The sequence below is a fragment of the Pteronotus mesoamericanus genome, unplaced genomic scaffold, assembly GCF_021234165.1.
Source record: "Pteronotus mesoamericanus isolate MK-2021 breed Mesoamerican mustached bat unplaced genomic scaffold, CSHL_Meso_final contig_82, whole genome shotgun sequence".
Taxonomy (NCBI): domain Eukaryota; kingdom Metazoa; phylum Chordata; class Mammalia; order Chiroptera; family Mormoopidae; genus Pteronotus; species Pteronotus mesoamericanus.
In genome coordinates, this window is record NW_026555265.1 from 30,940,647 (window position 1) to 30,958,722 (window position 18,076).

Consider the following 18,076-nt stretch of genomic DNA (forward strand, 5'->3'; position numbering starts at 1 on the left):
TTCTCGTGCCAAAATAATCTAAATCTTGTGGGGTTTTCTTTTTTCTTTAACATTTGGTGCAAGCTCAAATGTGTATGTGGAGACACTACACTGGGCCATGTTATTTGCTTCTATAAATGCTGGAAGGAAAAATTAATTTTTATAGTGAATGTATGCCCTAACATCCTGAAATTTGTTTTATGTATTTTCAAAAATACATTTTCAAAATGATTACAGAATTTTAAAAGGGTCCTTTTGTTTGTAGCTTGTCGACCGGGTTTCTACAAGGCTTTGGATGGTAATATGAAGTGCGCTAAGTGCCCGCCTCACAGTACTTCTCTGGAAGATGGTTCAGTGAACTGCAGGTGTGAGAATAATTACTTCCGGGCAGACAAAGACCCTCCATCCATGGCTTGTACCCGTGAGTAGTTCTGCTGCAACCCATGCCTCCATGTTTGTTTTATTTTGTATTTTTCTCCTTGCTATTGTGCGTTTTTTTATTTTCTTTTACAAGCATTTGGCCCATTTCCTGTGCTATCCATGTGCAAATTGAAAGCTTTCTCTGCTTCACTCTCCATGCTTGGCTCACCACAAATGCAACATTTATCACACAAAATGAATTAATTTTTAAAGTACTTCCTGCTATAGGATCCCCAGAAAGAAAGTTTTCTGTGTCCTCTTTTAGATTTTGCATTATATTAGAAAGGATAGAGGAGGTTACAAGCATGGGATTTGTGTTTTTACATTTCTATTCCCTCTTGTTTTATGTTGGTCATAGGTCATAGGGAAAAGGGACTAAGATTTATAAAACTAATACTAAAGTTTTCATAACTATTCACAAGGGCATTGAATTTAGTGGTAAACTTCTTTGTTGGACTTACTACGTGCATATTCAACCTTGAGTCAAATCTCCCCCACTCATAGCTTGGAATGTACACTGCTCTTGTATCCATGTGTCTATAATCTCACGGATCCTCTAAGGACGAATTAAAAGTATATAATAAAGACAAGATGGTTATTTACCTCTTTCAGTTCCATTGTAAATTATCTCGTTCCCTTGTAGTAGAAACCAGAAGTGAGGCTCATTAATCTTTGTTGAACTACTTTGCAGGACCTCCATCTGCACCAAGAAATGTTATTTCTAATATAAACGAGACTTCGGTTATCCTGGACTGGAGTTGGCCCCTGGACACAGGAGGCCGGAAAGATGTTACCTTCAACATCATATGTAAAAAATGTGGGTGGAATGTCAAACAGTGTGAGCCATGCAGCCCAAATGTCCGCTTCCTCCCTCGACAGTTTGGACTCAGCAACACCACGGTGACAGTGACAGACCTCCTGGCACACACTAACTACACCTTTGAGATTGATGCCATTAACGGAGTGTCAGAGCTGAGCTCGCCACCAAGACAGTTTGCTGCAGTCAGCATCACGACTAACCAGGCGGGTGAGTACACGCCGGATGCTTCCCACTCCTGCGTTTCTGAGGCAATTAAGAGTTTTGACAGACAGGGGTGGGAAAAGGGTGGGGGAAAAAGATTTGAAAGAACTCCAGGATTTCCTCTTCTATCACTTTTAGACAGTTATTATACTTACAAATTTAATTCTGCAAATGAGAATGAGTCATATTTGTTAGATGATTTTAAACTAATTCAAACCACTGCTACCCAGTTTGGAATCTTTAAAATAGTTGGAGCTCTGGAAATAGTACCTATAGGTCTCCTTGAAGCATTTTCTTATTTCAAAGAATTTAGACATTGAACCTTAGCTATGAAAAGGTTATGTAGGGTATTTACAATTTAAAATAGCTTTACCTTAGTTACAATTATATCAGATGTAGTTATTCAGTTATTTTATGATTGTCAGTAGCTCTGAGTATTTTAGCTAAGAAAGTTGTAATTCTCTGGTTAATTAAAAATAAGAAAACCAATTTTATTCAATAGCTGAAATTTGTATTTAAAAATCAAAATATGAAATTTGTGGAGAAGCATAGTGAAAAAAAGTCTTGATGGAAGACACTTAGAAGTACTGATCTAAAAATAAAAAAATCCTGGGGTAAATTGTTAGATGATTTCACCAACTATATTTTCCACTGACAATCTTTTTCTAATTAAAAAAGTGTTACACTGGCAGGCTGTAAACAAAGGCTTTGATATGTAACAGAAATATGAAACAGGCAAACTTCTCACCTTTCTTTGTCTTATATCCACAAAATTTATCTTTTATTTACTGTTAGTACATCTTGTTCTTTCAATCACTCATTAAATCTTTTATGTGATTTTTATAATAATTTTTTTAATGATGTGGTATTCAAAATTATTTTGGGGGTTTTAGTTGTGATTCTCTCAGACATAGAAATGTTATGCTTTACAGGGTAGATAGGGACATGTTTTGAGATAAGACAATCATTTCTCCAATGCTGAAAACTGTGATGAATGTATAATAAAGTTTTCTTTTGGAACCAACCAAGCTTGAGTAAAGTGAAGCTGACAGATATTTATGTACACAATTGTTGTTATAAGATATCATAATTAGGGATACATTCCAGACAGTTCAATGCAGAGATATTACTGTATCATTTATATACAAACAAATAAATATTGGAGTCAAAAGAGGAGGAAAGGAAGAGGCAGGATGCACCGTGAACCACAAACAGCAGACACTTGAATCAGCTCCCTGGTGGGTTAAACTCTAAGCTAGAAGTCAGGATTGAGCATAAACTTCCCACCTTTTCTGCATTTGGCTTAAAGTTTTGGAAGTCTCCCTGCTCTATAGTGGGACTTGCCCTTTGCTCCAGGAATGTGTTAACTGGAGGCCTTAGGAAAAGGGAAAGGAGTGATGACTAAGTTCTCCATCAGCTGGAAGAGGTTGTAGAGCAGCCAAATAACTAGCTAAAAAAACTCATCACTTTATTTTCTCTCAGTTGGCTGGCTCAGTAAGAGTACACGACCAAAGGCAAACAAATAATAGGTGTCATCCAGGGCTAACATTCAGCAAGTCAGCACCACTATGACTCTGCTGCTTGTTAAACTTTTGTACTACTTCTATATTGGTTAGAAATAGTTTTAACGACTTCTACAGGTTAGTATAGAAATGCATTTGTTCTGGTTAATTCCTCCAGTACCCTGAGTAGCCTCCTGAACCCAGTAACTCAGATCCGCCCAACACCCCCCCCCAAAAATAATCTGCCAACCAAAAGTATAAATCTTAGCAGTGGAGGAGTTTCTAGAGCTCTGCCCTGGAACTGCACCCTCCTGAGGGATCTATGTCCCTGACATTTTAATTGATGGGTATTTTGAATACAGCCCCTGACGGGGTCCATCCTCAAAGGCATCTCTTTCTGATTCCAGACTCTTCCCTTATTCCTACATTGCTTCTACTCTCTCTACCAATCAAAATTGTACACTTTTAGAGGTGTTGTGATAATATATAAACTTTATTTGTGGAAAAGACATGACTTTTAAACAAAGTGCACTGAATTATTATTTTAATCTTGCTTCCTGAATTGGTAATATCTCCCACTTGAAGCTAGTTCCTAAAACAACAAACGTAAGTTTTTACTCGCTCCAGTTAATGATATTTAAACTTTGTAACTAATAATATTTAAAAATGTGTAACTTAAATGTATTTAACTATCTTCCATGACAGAAAAGAAAAAGGGTAATTGTATTGCTATGTATCACATGATTATAGCTTCTCATATTCAATGAACACAGGAATTTTAAGAAATTATAATTTTGTGGCAAATGGCTTTCCTAAATCCCATATTTCATGTTGATTTACTACCTTGTTTAAAATGAAAGCATCAATCTGTGTTATAATTATCTCCTGAGTCAAACAGAAACATATAAAAACAAGCAAGAACTCCTTGTATCCTACCTTATCATCAGCCTCTGGCTTTCCGACAATGCCTTTATTCGGAAAGGAATAGTTTCAGATACATACAGTGAATGAATCTAGGTAAAGTGGCAGCAGCCAGGAGCAAGCCAAGACATTATAAATAAATGGGGTTGATGCTTTGGCCTCCCAGTTACAAATCACAGGGCAAGACAGAGCTTCAACAAGGATGATATCAGTTACTCTTCCTAAACCCACTCCCTTTTTCTTTTTTTCATAATCCCAAATTTATCTACAATATGCACTGCCAGGCATTTTATATATTTATTTATTTCAGGGTTTATGTCATTTTCATGTGTTTACCTGGGGAGGTAGAAGTCTTTGTTCAATCTTCAAATCCCCACAGTTAAGATATATAAACAAGATTAGGTGCAACATGTTTCTCCAGAGAGTGTTTCTTTGTTTTGCTTTATTTTGTTCTTGTGAAGGTTAATGGACTCGTAGCTTTAAAAAATGAGCTCCATACCACAAGAAAGATATGACTGTGACAGATGTGATTCCACAGTGTTTAAGTTACTCTTAGTGTATCTTTGACATGGACATAAAGGGGAAACGTGAATGTGTCCCTTTTAATCTTGTTTGTGAGATTGAGCTGGTTGATATTTTTTTTTGATTATGTTGTAAAAGCCATGTGATGACCACATGATAAGATACCTTCTAAATGTGGTGGGTTATGTTGTAAATCCCAGTGTTACTCCTCAGCTCCCTATACTTTCAGAAAGCATGTCAGTGAGATAGAGAACACAGCCTCTACATAAAAATGATATTCGTGAATTCATCAAACATGTACAGGAAGAATTACAAATTGCAAAACAAAGCTCTGTGAAGTCATAATTTGGTATGAATTGCTACTTCATGTTTTCTTCCTTGAATGAGTATATTCATCTTTTACCCCTTAAAAGTTCTGGAACTTTTAAGTTCTGGAAACAATCATTCAGAAACATTAGTGGAATATCCATTTCTATTTATTCTCAACCTCCATCATAAAACCTGCCCTTTCCCCCTACTAACCTGTAACATATAATGGTCTCTGACTAGAATAGGGGCACTAGCAGAGAATTTATGGGCATGCAACTTTGAGATCCACCCTGCTCCCATTTTACAGCTGAAGAAACTGAGATTCGAGAAATTTTTTCAACATTTCATCAAGAACAAACTTCCACTTAAATCTCCCAACTCCAATGCACTTTCACCTCCTGTTTTCCTATTGTTTGTGTCGTCCTGTGATTCATGCTCATGGCTACAGAAATAAATGCTGCCTTCAAGACACAGAGGAGCTCTGCTGGGAAAATCTACTATAACCTATGACATTCACAATGAACTCGATCCTTACTTCTCAGTCATATGTCACAGGGTTTCCTAGGGGTGTTCTGTGAGAGATCCTCCTTATCTCCTCCACTCTTCCCCGGAACCAGTCTCATGTTTTACTCCCTCATTCTCCACAGATGATTTTCCTTCTGTAAAACTGAGATTTATAATAAGAAATAGATATTTGGTCTTGATCCCAGTTTACAGCACAGAGCTCCTAGAGCCTTTGGAATTTCCTAAGAGATAAGGGCAATAAAAATGTATTTTGCTATTCATAAAAATCTCTTTCAACCACACCTGAATTAATGTTAGTGAAGTGACTTTTGGGAAACCCCCAAGGATAGGGGCTGGTTGCCAGTTGAATTGACCCTGTAATTTGAGGGTTGGACCTTTCAGTTTCCCTGCCTCCCACTCCCCTCTGGGAAGAGGGGTGGGCTGAAGACAAATTTCAGTCACTCATGGCCAATGATTTAATCAGTCTTGCCTTTGTAATGAAGCCTCCTGGAAAGCTTTAAGGGGTGCACTCAGAGATCTTCTGTGTTGGTAAACACATTCAGGTGCCCGTAGGCTCAGGCAAATTGAAAGCATGGAACCTCTGTGCCCCTTGTCCCATACCTTGCCCTATGCTTTTCTTCCATCTGGTTCTTCCCAAGTTGTGTTGTTGCATGAATGATTGTATAATGGAAATTTCTATCATTTGAAAATTAAAATATGTTCTTCCTCAAACCACTTTCCTTATTTTTGAAATTGATATTAGAGCAAGAGGAAGGGAAAGAGAGAGAGAGAGAAAAATATCGATTTGTTGTTTTATTTATTGATACATTCATTGATTGCTTCATGTATATGCCTTGACTGAGGATTGAACCTGCAGCCTTGGCATATTGGGACAACATTATAATGAACAGAGTTACCTGGCCAGGGCTCCCTTTATTTACTTATTTATTTTTCATCTCTACTACTAAGGTCACCATTTCCTCAGTTCATCAGCTTTTTAAAAAGATTTTATTTATTTATTTTTAGGCAGAGGAAAAGATAGGGAGAAAGAAAGGGAAACTGATGTGAGAGAGAAAAATATTGATCAGTTGCTTCTCCTATGCACCGCCCCTGGGGATGGAACCATAACCCAGGCGTATGCCTTGACCGGGGATCCAACTGGTGACCTTTCACTTTGGGGGATGACACCCAACCAACTGAGCCACAATTGTCAGGGCTCAATTTACCAGATTTTAACACTATAAATCATGTATTTTTCATCTTCTCCTTTTAAGAAGTTCCCACATGCTGCTGATTTCTTTTAAAATTGTTTTAAATCCTCATACCCTTCCTCCACATTTAGTGTTAAATTTTTAAATCTCTAGTGATAATATTTATAAATAAATAATGTCATAGACTATAATAGTCTGAGTTATATTGAGATGCCAAGATAAAGGAGACCTGGAACTGCACTATATTCATTTAAATAAAAATATCATACTGCCCAGAATCTTCTTTCCAACGAAATATTTGTAAAAAAAGTTAATGGATCAAGAAATACATTTAAATGTCTCTGTTTGCATACTATATGCCTTAGTCATGCATAAATATATAATCTAAGTATAAATTTATATTCTAAGACTTTAAAAAAATTACATAAATAGTCCTGGTTGGCGTCACTCAGTGGATTGAGAGCCAGCCTGTGAACCAAAGGGTCGCCAGTTTGATTCTCAGTCAGGGCACAGGCCTGGGTTGCAGGCCAGGTCCCCTGAGGGGACGTGCGCGCAGCAACCACACGTTGATGTTTCTATCCTTCCCTTTTTCCCTCCCTTCCCCTATAAATAAGTAAAACCTTTAAAAAATAAAATAAAATAAAAAATTACATAAATCAAATAAACTTACACAAAACGCTGGTGGGATGTAATTAAATGAGTTGAAAAGTGGCAGTTAATTTTGTGGAAAACTTTGAAGAGTTTAGATGTACTTTGAAAAATGAAAGTATGTTAGATAGATGTCAAGGAATGGAAGTCCATGTATCACAATCCTGGAGCCAAGTGAGGCTAGGCTGAAAAGAGGAGTCAGATCTTTCTAAGACATAAGAATGGTTATGGAAAGCAAAGCAACTTGAATGTTAGAGAGTGGGGTATTGAGTGCAGGTACACATATTACATGGAAGAGTAACTAAATTAATCTGTGTTTTAAGAAGCTTTATATCTTGACAAGGGAATGGAGTCAATAAATATAATTTTTAGTATGGGAATGTCTGAATTATAATGAAAGAATGAAATAAATGACATCATTGATTTAAATAAGTATTAGTGTTGTCTACAATTATTATTTTTCAAGTCGAAAATACCATTTAAAAATTTTGAGTCATTGCAATCCAAAATATCTTTTAAGAGTTTGTTGTTTTCCTACTTGGATTCCTGATTGTTTGACATTAAACTATCATCAATCTTAGGACTATTTTGCCTTGGAGTCCTATAGTCAAATAAACAGCTTTATCCAGAGACCTAGGTAAATGCCATTGTGTCTATCTCAATTTACATTAGTGTAGAGATGTCCCGTCATTTTCTGACTCCTGGTGTGGGTCTGGTATTACCTTTTTGAACATCTCCCTGAATTTAAATTTTTGCTCCAGGCAGGCACATTCCGTGTGTGTGTGTGTGTGTGTGTGTGTGTGTGAGAGAGAGAGAGAGAGAGAGAGAGAGTGTGTGTGTACGCGTGTGTGTGTATATTGAAACTATACATATATATTGAAACCTACTTTTTCCTCTGTGAAGATCATCCTGACTTTGTTACTTCTCTGGAGTGAATGGGCATTTCTTTCTTTTTCCAATTTACCCTATTGGAGTTTTGAATGTGTGTATGTCACTTATACCATAAAATTTGATTTTTTCACATGTATGAAAATGTTACAAAATAGTATTATATTACATAAAGTAACTTCACCCAGATTTCTTAACAGTTAATATTCACTGCATTTACTTTATCTTTCTCTCCCTCTTCTTCTCTAGACATTATTTATTTATGGACCATGTGAGGATAAATTGCAGATACTGTCCCACTTTACTCCTAAACACTTCAGTGTGAATTTCCAAAAACAATGACACTCTTTTATATAACCCCAATACAGTTATCAAAATCAAGATATTAATTTTCTTCCATACCATGATTTCCTCTGCAGACATTAATCAACTCTTGTTAATTAGTCCACTAATGCCCCTTTAGCAACAAAAAATTGCTATTCTATTTATCTTCAGATTCTATTTATAACATAGTTCCTATCTATAATAATGAAAATGAATAATTATCTGTGCATTATTTCAAATACAAAAATATGAAAGGAGAAGGAACCAACTCTTACTGGTAATACTTTCTAAGGTGTCTGATCTTAGGAATTTCACAGTTGCACTCCTACCCCCAAAATATAACCAGTAGATAATGTTATTTAAAACCAAGATAATTTTACTTAGTTTTATTTAGATTTCTATTGAAGGGCTATTAATTAATTTAAAGAAGCAAAGCATCTTAGAGACTATATGATATAATGAAAACATTCCTTCCTCAACTTTAGACAGAATGGCCTCTACTATGCAGTGAATTTGATGCTCAAAAGTGAGTCCTTTATTTTTCTGGTCACAAATCGCTATCCATCACATGAAAGTTCTGAACTAGAAAACCAATTATAATTTTTTTCTGTTTTGCTAATTTTTTTGTGATTCTGGGATTATAGTTCAAAAGTTCATTAGTATAATTTTCATTAATCAATAAAAATATTTGGCCTTTATCAACTCACTCCTTATAAACAATTTTAGAAGCTTTTACACTTAACGATTCTGTGACCTGCTTATTTCACAGAATGAAGTAACAACATTTATTTGTCGGAAAAGAAGTAGAAATCTTTCATAAATCTTGAGTAAACAAGACACTTTTTAAAATGAATCCTAAACTATCAGAACTCTTTGGTTAAGTTTAGAATTAATTTTATTTTTTACATTGGTAAAGCAGGTATTTCTAAATATTTTATATTTCTGATTTTGAAATACATTTCCTCTGTCTACATGGTCATTCTGTTGGGATTTAGAAATGGCATAAATAGATATGACAGAGGAACGGCTCATGTCAAAGACAGCCAGGCAGTCTTGAACATTTCCAAACAAAGAAACATTTATAAATAAATGTATAAAAGGTATGAAACTGGATCTGCTCTTAAATTATGGACACATATTGACATAGTCACTATAGAAATGTATGCTGCCATGTACTTATGCACATTAGAAGTAAAATAGACATCAGAAAAATATACATAATTTTTTTTCAGAATATGAAGGAAGCCATTTTGTAGCATCAGTGTAGTAAATCAGAATGTTAAAACACAGTGAAAATCAACTGTGAAATAGTAGATATAAGATTTTAGTAATGTACTCTGATTAATGACCCTTTCTTTTATTTGTGTGATTAATAAACCCTAAGAATTAAAGTCCTAACATTTTATGTCTCTCAAGAAACAAATGAGGTCTCAATCATGCCCATAAATTACATGTGGATATATACATTATGATTTGCCTGGTGCATTTTACTTGTGTGGTATTTTAGCTTCTCTCTTCTTGATTTGTAATTGAGGCAGATACCTGTACATCTGGTAATATCACTGTGCAGTGATGTGCCTGAAGCATTCCACATCATTTAACCCATTAATGATGCCTTTCAGCCATCACACAGTGGTTATGGAGGCATAGTACATATCTACAGAATGAACAAGGAACTGAACAAAAGCAGAACCATATATTGTCCTGACAGTTATTCAGAATTTTTACGTGAGCTTAAAGCCACAAATGTATGGAGAACCAGGAAATGACAACAGTTTGGAGGCTTCCAGGATCTATGGGCTTTTCCCCCCAACCTCAGATCTGATCCTTAATAATACTACAATTAATGGAGCATGTGTGCCTGGAGGATTATGTTAATCTTTACCTGCTGGCTTATCCTAAAGGGTGCTCACAAGTTCAGGAATATCAACAACCAGCTAGAGGAGAAAATACAGTGTTAGATAAAGCACCTAGATATTAAGAAAGAAATAGCCATTTCATGCTAACTTGTGCCGTCTTCACTGCATCTTTTCAAGGGAAAAAAAATTCAACAGAGACATTTCTTAGTCTTATTTTCCCAAACAGAAAATTTTTAGTTTCAAACACAGTAAAGATAACATTTCTAATTATATAATTTATTTTTAAATGTGCTCTAATCTTCTAGTTAAGTTAAATATAAGTCCATAGAGAATAATTGAAATATGTAAAAATGATTGAGAAATTGAACAAATGCAAATATTTAGAAGAAAAAGATACTCTGTCCTCAAAAGCAATAGTCTTGCTACCACAGACCAGACTCTTTTATAACAAACTGCTTATTATATTTCAGTATCTCCAATAGTATTATCTTACTGTTAATAACTCTGATAGAGCCCAGCATTCTGGCTTTCTAATCCTATAACTGTAGCACTATGTTTAAATGGAAAAAAGGTTACCTCTTCCTTAAGGAAGTCGACAGCCATATGCCATAAAATTATTACAATAGTATCCAAATGAAAAGAACTGTGAAGTATGGCACCCTCACATGCAGGGACCCTGAAATTCTATAACATTCACGCCAAGCCAAAGGATATAAAAGCCAGAAAGTGGGAAGCTCACACTCTTTGCTTTCAACCCTGCTTCATCAGTAACAGTTGCTGAGGTAGTGCCTCTTGATAGGATTAGTGCTGAACTAAAGTCTATTATGTTATTACTTCATGTACTTTTTAAAACAAATTTAAAAAACTGCAAGTGGTTGTCTTGTCCATGATTACATAACTCCAAAATAGCTACTTTTTACTGTTAAAATATTATTTTTCTAATGGCTCAGGAAGGAGAGGCTTTGCACAAAATATAAGTAAGACTGGATAAAAAATATATATGTATAAAGATGATATATAATTGTGAGATGTTGGCTGCCTAAAACACAGATTGTATAATTTCTAAATCAAAGTTTCCCATGATTTGAGCATTGTTGATAATTACTTGAAGTCTGAATTGCTTATTAGGAAGTCATCGATCCAATCTTTCTTGCCAAAACCAAATAATTAAAAACCCTAAACTTCTAAAGTAGCTTTGAAGGATTGCACTTAATTAATGTTAATTTAAAAACATTTATTTCAACAATTTGTTGTCATTCAGAAATTGCCTCTTAACTGGTTTTCATTTTCATTACAGTAGCCAAGAAAATAATTACAAAAAAACAACAGAAAGAAAATCTGTCTCTGGTCACACCTGTGTCAAAAAATAGCTCTAAAGTGGAGTCTGTATGTTGATGTAGAGAGTTCTGCAATGTAAGATAAAGAGGTGAAAAGAGGTGTCAAAAATCCAGTTGTAAGTCCAAGTGTTGTCACTTAAATTTTAAGTGATTTTTTAAAAAAAATCTAAATTAGGTTTGTTTATGCATTCATTCCAAATTTTTGTTTAAAAATGATTTTTTAAATTTTATTTTAATTTATCTTTTCAAATACATTTGTCTTTGCCTACCCCCCATCACTTTCCCTTGCCCCCTTCCTCCTTCCCTCCCTCAGCTCTTCCCCTTTGGTTTTGTCCATGAGTCCTTGCTATACGTTCCTTGACTTTCCCCTTCCCTTCCTTTGCCCCCGCCCTTTCCTCTTGTCTCTGTTGATTTCTTTTCCTTTCAGTGTTGCTGGTCTTATTTTCCTTCCATCTTTGTATTGTTGGTTAGGTTCCGCTTATAGGTGAGATCATATGGTATTTGTCTTTCGCCCCCTGGCTTATTTCGCTTAGCATAATGCTCTCCAGTTCCATCCATGCTGTCGCGAAGTTTAGTAGTTTTTTTTTTTCTTTCTGCTGCGTAGGATTCCATTGTGTATATGTACCATAATTTTACCTCACACCAATCAGAATGGCCATCATAAACAGATCAACAAACAACAGGTGCTGGCGAGGCTGTGGAGAAAAGGGAACCCTAGTCCACTGTTGGTGGGAATGCAGACTGGTGCAGCCACTGTGGAAAACAGTGTGGGATTTCCTCAAAAAGCTGAAAATGGTACTGCCTTTTGATCCAGTGATTCCTCTGCTGGGACTATACCCTAAGAACACCAAAACACCAATATAAAAATGATTTTAAGGCAAGGATTAGACTACTGGAATTTTATATATTTTTGAAATAGATATAATAATAGCAATAATTATAACAATACACAGATTGTTGTGAAGACTAAATAAAATGAAAGTGAGTATATGTGGCTGAGGAAATGCTTGAATAAGTTACTGTGCCCTGTTTCCAGCATAATCATGTTGATCATGCTCTATCTAGGGGAAATACACACCCTTTTTAAAAATTAAAACAAAATAAAATAAATAATGAAACATATGAGTTAAGTTCTCAAACACCCCACTTTGATGTGATACAATTGGTGTAAGCCCCAATTTTTTTATAATTCATGTGCTGCTGTGTGACAACCCTCAATATAATAAGCCATTTTTGTTTCGTTTATGACACACACATATGTACGTGTATACATTGGCTCTGTGCCAGCACTTGGGTGCCCTTGAGAAGGTCTAATGAAAGAGTCTAATGGAAATTTGGAGATGCTCATTTGTAACTCTGAAACTTGGGCTAGGACAAGACCCAAAATCATCCATAAAATAAAGGATTGGTAAGACTAAGAAAGGGATAGTCAAGAAAAACATGTCTACAAGGATTCAAGAAAAGAAATAGAGACATAGGAAGAAATCAGGTGGCAAAATAATATTTTAATAATCATTCTGGAAAAGAGTTAAAATAAACTTTTACTGGGGGCCATGTTGTGACATAAAACAAATTTTTGCAATTATTTAGAAAATGCCCACTTTTTACTTCTAATCACTAGAATATTCGTGATTTAAAGTACATTTTAATAAGTTTACTATATTTACAGGAAAGGAAAATTCTAAATGTTGCCAAAATATTTATCACAGGCATATTTAAAAAATGTTGTATCTCGTGTACTTTTGTTTGGTTCATCATGTTATTTGAATATATTTTGGGGCAGAGTTTGTCTATCCATGTCCGTCTGTGGAGGATAACTGTGTGTATGTTCTAAGAGGGAATTAATGCCACAGTTAGTCATGCAGGTACCACCATTCCAAAGAAAAATATTTTCTGCTTCTTCTGTTTTACTGAGTAAAGCTTGTTTTATTTTCCTTCTATTAAAATGCTTCCAAATGGTTTCCATAGTTGACATCTGAAATAACATACTTCTATCTTGTTATGAATTGATATGGTAGAAGAATTTCATTTAATTTGAAATCTTTTTTTCCTGAAAAGTTTAAAAAATGAACATCATTAATTTTACAGAAGGTATATTTCCATTCTAACCTAGTTACATAAATTCTTATTATTGTAGATAGGAGATAGATGTCCTTAGTAAAATCCCAATATAAAATAGCTAGATAATGAACTGTTTTACAACAATTTATTATTTGGGTATATAAATGTGTATGTCTGTATGTTCATATGCATGTATATATGTCTCTTTCTTACTACATTATTGGGGCTTGAATATTTTTAATCTTAACTCTCTTCTATTTAGTAAAGATTCTACATCAATATGTGATGAAAACAAGAATAAATGCATATATAAGCACTTATTATAGTTTTTACTACTTATAAATGATAAATTCTTGGTCCTTAATGTCTTTAATAAACATTTAGAATATTTAGCAACAAATATACACTTGAGCATCAAAATAACTTTTAGATGGCCTTGGATTTTCTTGGTAAAAATAATACACTTGATTAATTGCTTTTTCTATTCCCTAAGCATTGACTGAGCACTTGATATGAGCCAGGTACTATGCTGGATGCCTTTGGAAAAATGATGATATGATTAAGATGTAGCTACCGTCTTCAAGGAGCTCTCACTTTAGTAGGAAATCTTAAAGGTTTTAAGAAACCAGCATGAAATTGCTTGGTTTAGCCAAGAAAAGGCGGGCAAGGCCAGCTGCCAAGAGACTCCAACAATCAGCAGCAGCTCAGGGAAGCTACCCAAGAAAACATCTTTATCTTAAATTCACAGATAATGCCAAATTATGTGCAATAGTTTAATCTGTTTTTTCATTACTAAAGTAGATATTTTTAAAATTATCTTTCTTGTGTGATTTTTTTTTGTGATGTCATGCTAAAAATCAGTCTACTATCCCAAAGAGTTTCACTAAGAGGAATAGGAAAAGAAATAAGCACTTTAAATTGTATTGCAAATAAGTGGTAATTGCATGTGTAGTTTAATGGTTTCTCAACTGAATGTGTCTGGTTTGTATATAGCACTTAGTCAAAAATGTGAACTTTTGCTAATGGGATGAGACCAAAAATTTATAGCTGTCTACTGAAACTTTCCACATCAGTCTTACTTCTTTATCCACCTGTCTGTGATTCACTTACTGATCAGTCAACCTTTTGTTATTAGTATGGGAACATTCTAGTTAGGTAAACATACAAATTTACAAGCAGTTATAATATAAAGTATTTGAAACTATAGGATGCCCTAAAATATAATTATTAGTAACTATCATAAAAGTAGCTGATTATCTAAGTAATTAAGCAAATGTCAAAATTTTAGAAATGTTTATAGTAATCATTATAAACAAGAGTTATAATTGTTTTGAAGGTGTACAGTTATAATTTAACACAGATGAGATAAGAGTATGTCAGCTAATATTTATCTGCTAATATTTGCTAGGACATCCATGTTTATAAATATTTCCTGTTTGTAAAAGCTGGAATATGTTGCTCAGTCTCTCTATTAAAAGTAATAATAAAAAAAATTGAAAGGAGTTTCAAAAAATGAAGTCTATCAGAGGAATTAGATAAAAGGAATAATTCACCATTCTTTGTCCAGGTCAATCTGCATATGTACTTTGTTGGAATATAATAGTTTGTCTTCTTAGGTAATTCCTGAGAAGATTCTAAAATTTAAATGCATTTCACTTGTAATGCTGGTATTTATGCAATTATTTGCTATAATTTTTAGAATACTGAATGAAATTTGTTTTAAAAATATATTCAGGCAGTAACATTATTCTCACTAGCTATTTCTTATTCAGATAAATTAGTAGGCATTAAATATTTGGCATGCATTTGTGTGTATCTTTGAGTTGTAGTGGCCTAAAGGAATTTTTGAATGGGCACAAAATCAAAATAATTATTTAAAGTAGCAACCCAAGTGTGCAGTGTCAGTCAGGTATTTGCCAAATACTGTACTGTGTATTTTATAGGTATCACTTAAGCCTTAAAACAACACTGTAATTTAAACATTATTTCCATTATTAATAGAAGAAAAAACTGTTTTCAAGGTTATTTAGCTAGCCCCATTTATCTAACTTAAGCTTCTGAGAAGAATTTGAACCCAGGTCTTTATAATAAAATAGTATTTCCCAATTTTCAGTAAATTATTTACCGCTTTCAGGAATTTTGCTTCAACCACATACCATGAGAAGTCTCATAATGTAACAATGTACTTCACTAAATCAAGCCTCATTTTTCTCACCCTAAAATGTATTTGAACAGAGGACTTTACTCCTGTAAGTGAAAAATTAATATTACTTACTAAATATTTATGACTAATTAGATAAGAAATGTTTGTCCATGTGACACAGCATCCTTTCACAAGCCGCAAAGGGTAAAGTTGAAACACTGAGTAATAGAAGAGCTTCCCGCCAATACTGCCTCTCTGGCTGTTGCAACATGGGATCAGTAACTCACAGATCTCTTCATCTCAGTTGGTGACAACTGCATCTGTCCATGTTATTTGGATCGAGCAGGTGAAGTCATCCTTGACTCCTCTCTCTCTCACACCTTATATCTGCTCAATCAACATATTCTACAAAATATACCTTCAAAATATGAAGGGAATCCTAACCACTCTTGTTCACATCCATTGCTAGAACCCTAGTTCTATCATATCTGGTCTAGATTAGCTGAAGTATCTCCTAACTGGATTAATTCCTTTTTCCCTTCCTTCCTTTTTTCTTTCCTTGTCCACTCTACAATAACAAGCTTCTCATAACAATACTATGTGTATCATCATTGATTTTATTATATAAATTAATGGAGTTTATATTTTTTATGAAATATTTTATACCTGGCAGGATTTCTTAGTTCCTTCAAATACCTTACTCACTTTCCCTGCTGCCTTTTAAAGGGGACAGGCATTTTTTTTTATTTGACCATTGAAAAGATGACAAGAAATTACCTCTTATATGACCAGAGGGGTTTATTTAAAAATAAAAGGCACTCATGCAGAAATTGCTACTAATTGTGTGTTCTTAAAGACTGTCTCACAAGTTGATGCCTTACTAATGCAAGAGCTTTCGCACTTGACATTTCTTTCCTCACTTAAAATCTCATATATGAAATGATTACCTTCAGAATCTTACTTAGAATGCACATGTGCTTTTGAATCCAAAAGAATACACTACAACATTAAGAAGAAATGATGCATTAGTGTCGCCCAAGGCACAGCCCAGGCCTTCTTATATCCTTTGTCCTTTGGAAATAAAGACCAATGAGTTCCTAATATACACATTTTGTTAAGATCCATTTTTAAAAGGGTGTCATGTGTAACCTAAGATATAAGCATGAAAGTTGATATGAGTGAGGCTTTGTGACAGAACCACAGATGTTCAGTACATGATATATTTATTTTTTACCCCAGTGGCCCTTATAAAAAAGGGCTAGAAGATCAGCTTATAACAAGTCAACTAACGACATGATATAGAGAGGCCCCTGGTTCAGTGGCTGTTATTACAGCTGTGTCCCATTACATGTTAGATACCTAGAACATGCTTGCATTCCAAATGGCATTTATCTTTTGAATTTCAAACATTCTTGCCATAAATAAGGATTTTATGCTTTTCAAAAATGTTTCACAGTTTAGTCTAGGGAATACTGAAAGGTTGCTTTTACTTAATGAAATCCCCCTGGTAAGGATTCCTGGAAAGAAGATGAGCATTTTCTAAGCATTCGGCTCCACAGACCTGTGTCATTCTCTTCTCTGCCCATTCTCTGCTATTCCGTTAACCTGAAGATGTGATAATAACTTCAGTTTCACAAAACCAGCAGCGTGGGGACCATAGGAGAGTTGGCCTTTGAGCATGGTTTGATAATTCTCTCCTTGTCACTTCTTCTAATAGGGTGTATCTGAATCCAACACAGAATAATTACCTATGTTAGTTCTGTGGAAAAATCAAGATTTTCACATGTATTTTGTTCCCAAATTTAACACTGTATTTTAAATGCATTCTAAGTGAAGTATGAAAGAGTGATGACCGCCCGCTCCTTCCCCAAGGCCCTGATTATAACAGGAAGGAACTAAAGGCTCATGTGTTTAAAGCATAACTTGAAACCTTAAAAACAACTGTTAGATGACTCTACTTCAGAAATAATTATCACAATTATTTCTTTAAAAAATAAGTAAAGTGGTCTGTCTCATCTTGTTGGAGTAGAACTAGCTATCAATCAAGTGTATGTTCATTTTTTTTTTTTGAGATATACAAGTATCAAATCTTGAAGAATGAACCATCTAAAGAAAGAAATGCATTGTGTGTCCTTGATTCAGGGGGAAACTCAATTATTTTCTTTTTGTTCTCCAGTTAATTGTTGGGATGGTAGGAGATCAGCCTAGATAGTTATTGCTAGAATAGCAACTGCTGCCTAGGAGTGAGCTTTGTTCCACCTCGACATTAAAAAAAACCCAACAAAAAAAAACCAGCTGCTTTTCTATTGCAGTTGGTGCCAAGCAGCTGCTTTTATTGTCTATATTTCTTTATAAGGCTTCTCATCCTAGCTGTAGTCACCTGCACACAGCTTACAAATTTTTGAGTCACAAAAGTTACAACCAGAA

The 18,076-nt window shown here is 34.6% G+C and overlaps 1 protein-coding gene across 2 annotated transcripts in view; it reads left to right on the forward strand.

The window, feature by feature from the left end:
• EPHA3 (EPH receptor A3) overlaps positions 1-18,076 on the forward strand; it is a 341,268-nt gene that overhangs the window by 215,563 nt on the left and 107,629 nt on the right. For both annotated transcript variants that reach the window (XM_054585243.1, XM_054585242.1), the window contains exons 4-5: positions 245-400; positions 1,091-1,426. In XM_054585243.1, coding sequence (XP_054441218.1) covers positions 245-400; positions 1,091-1,426 — 492 coding nt within the window. The remainder of the gene's footprint in view (positions 1-244; positions 401-1,090; positions 1,427-18,076) is intronic.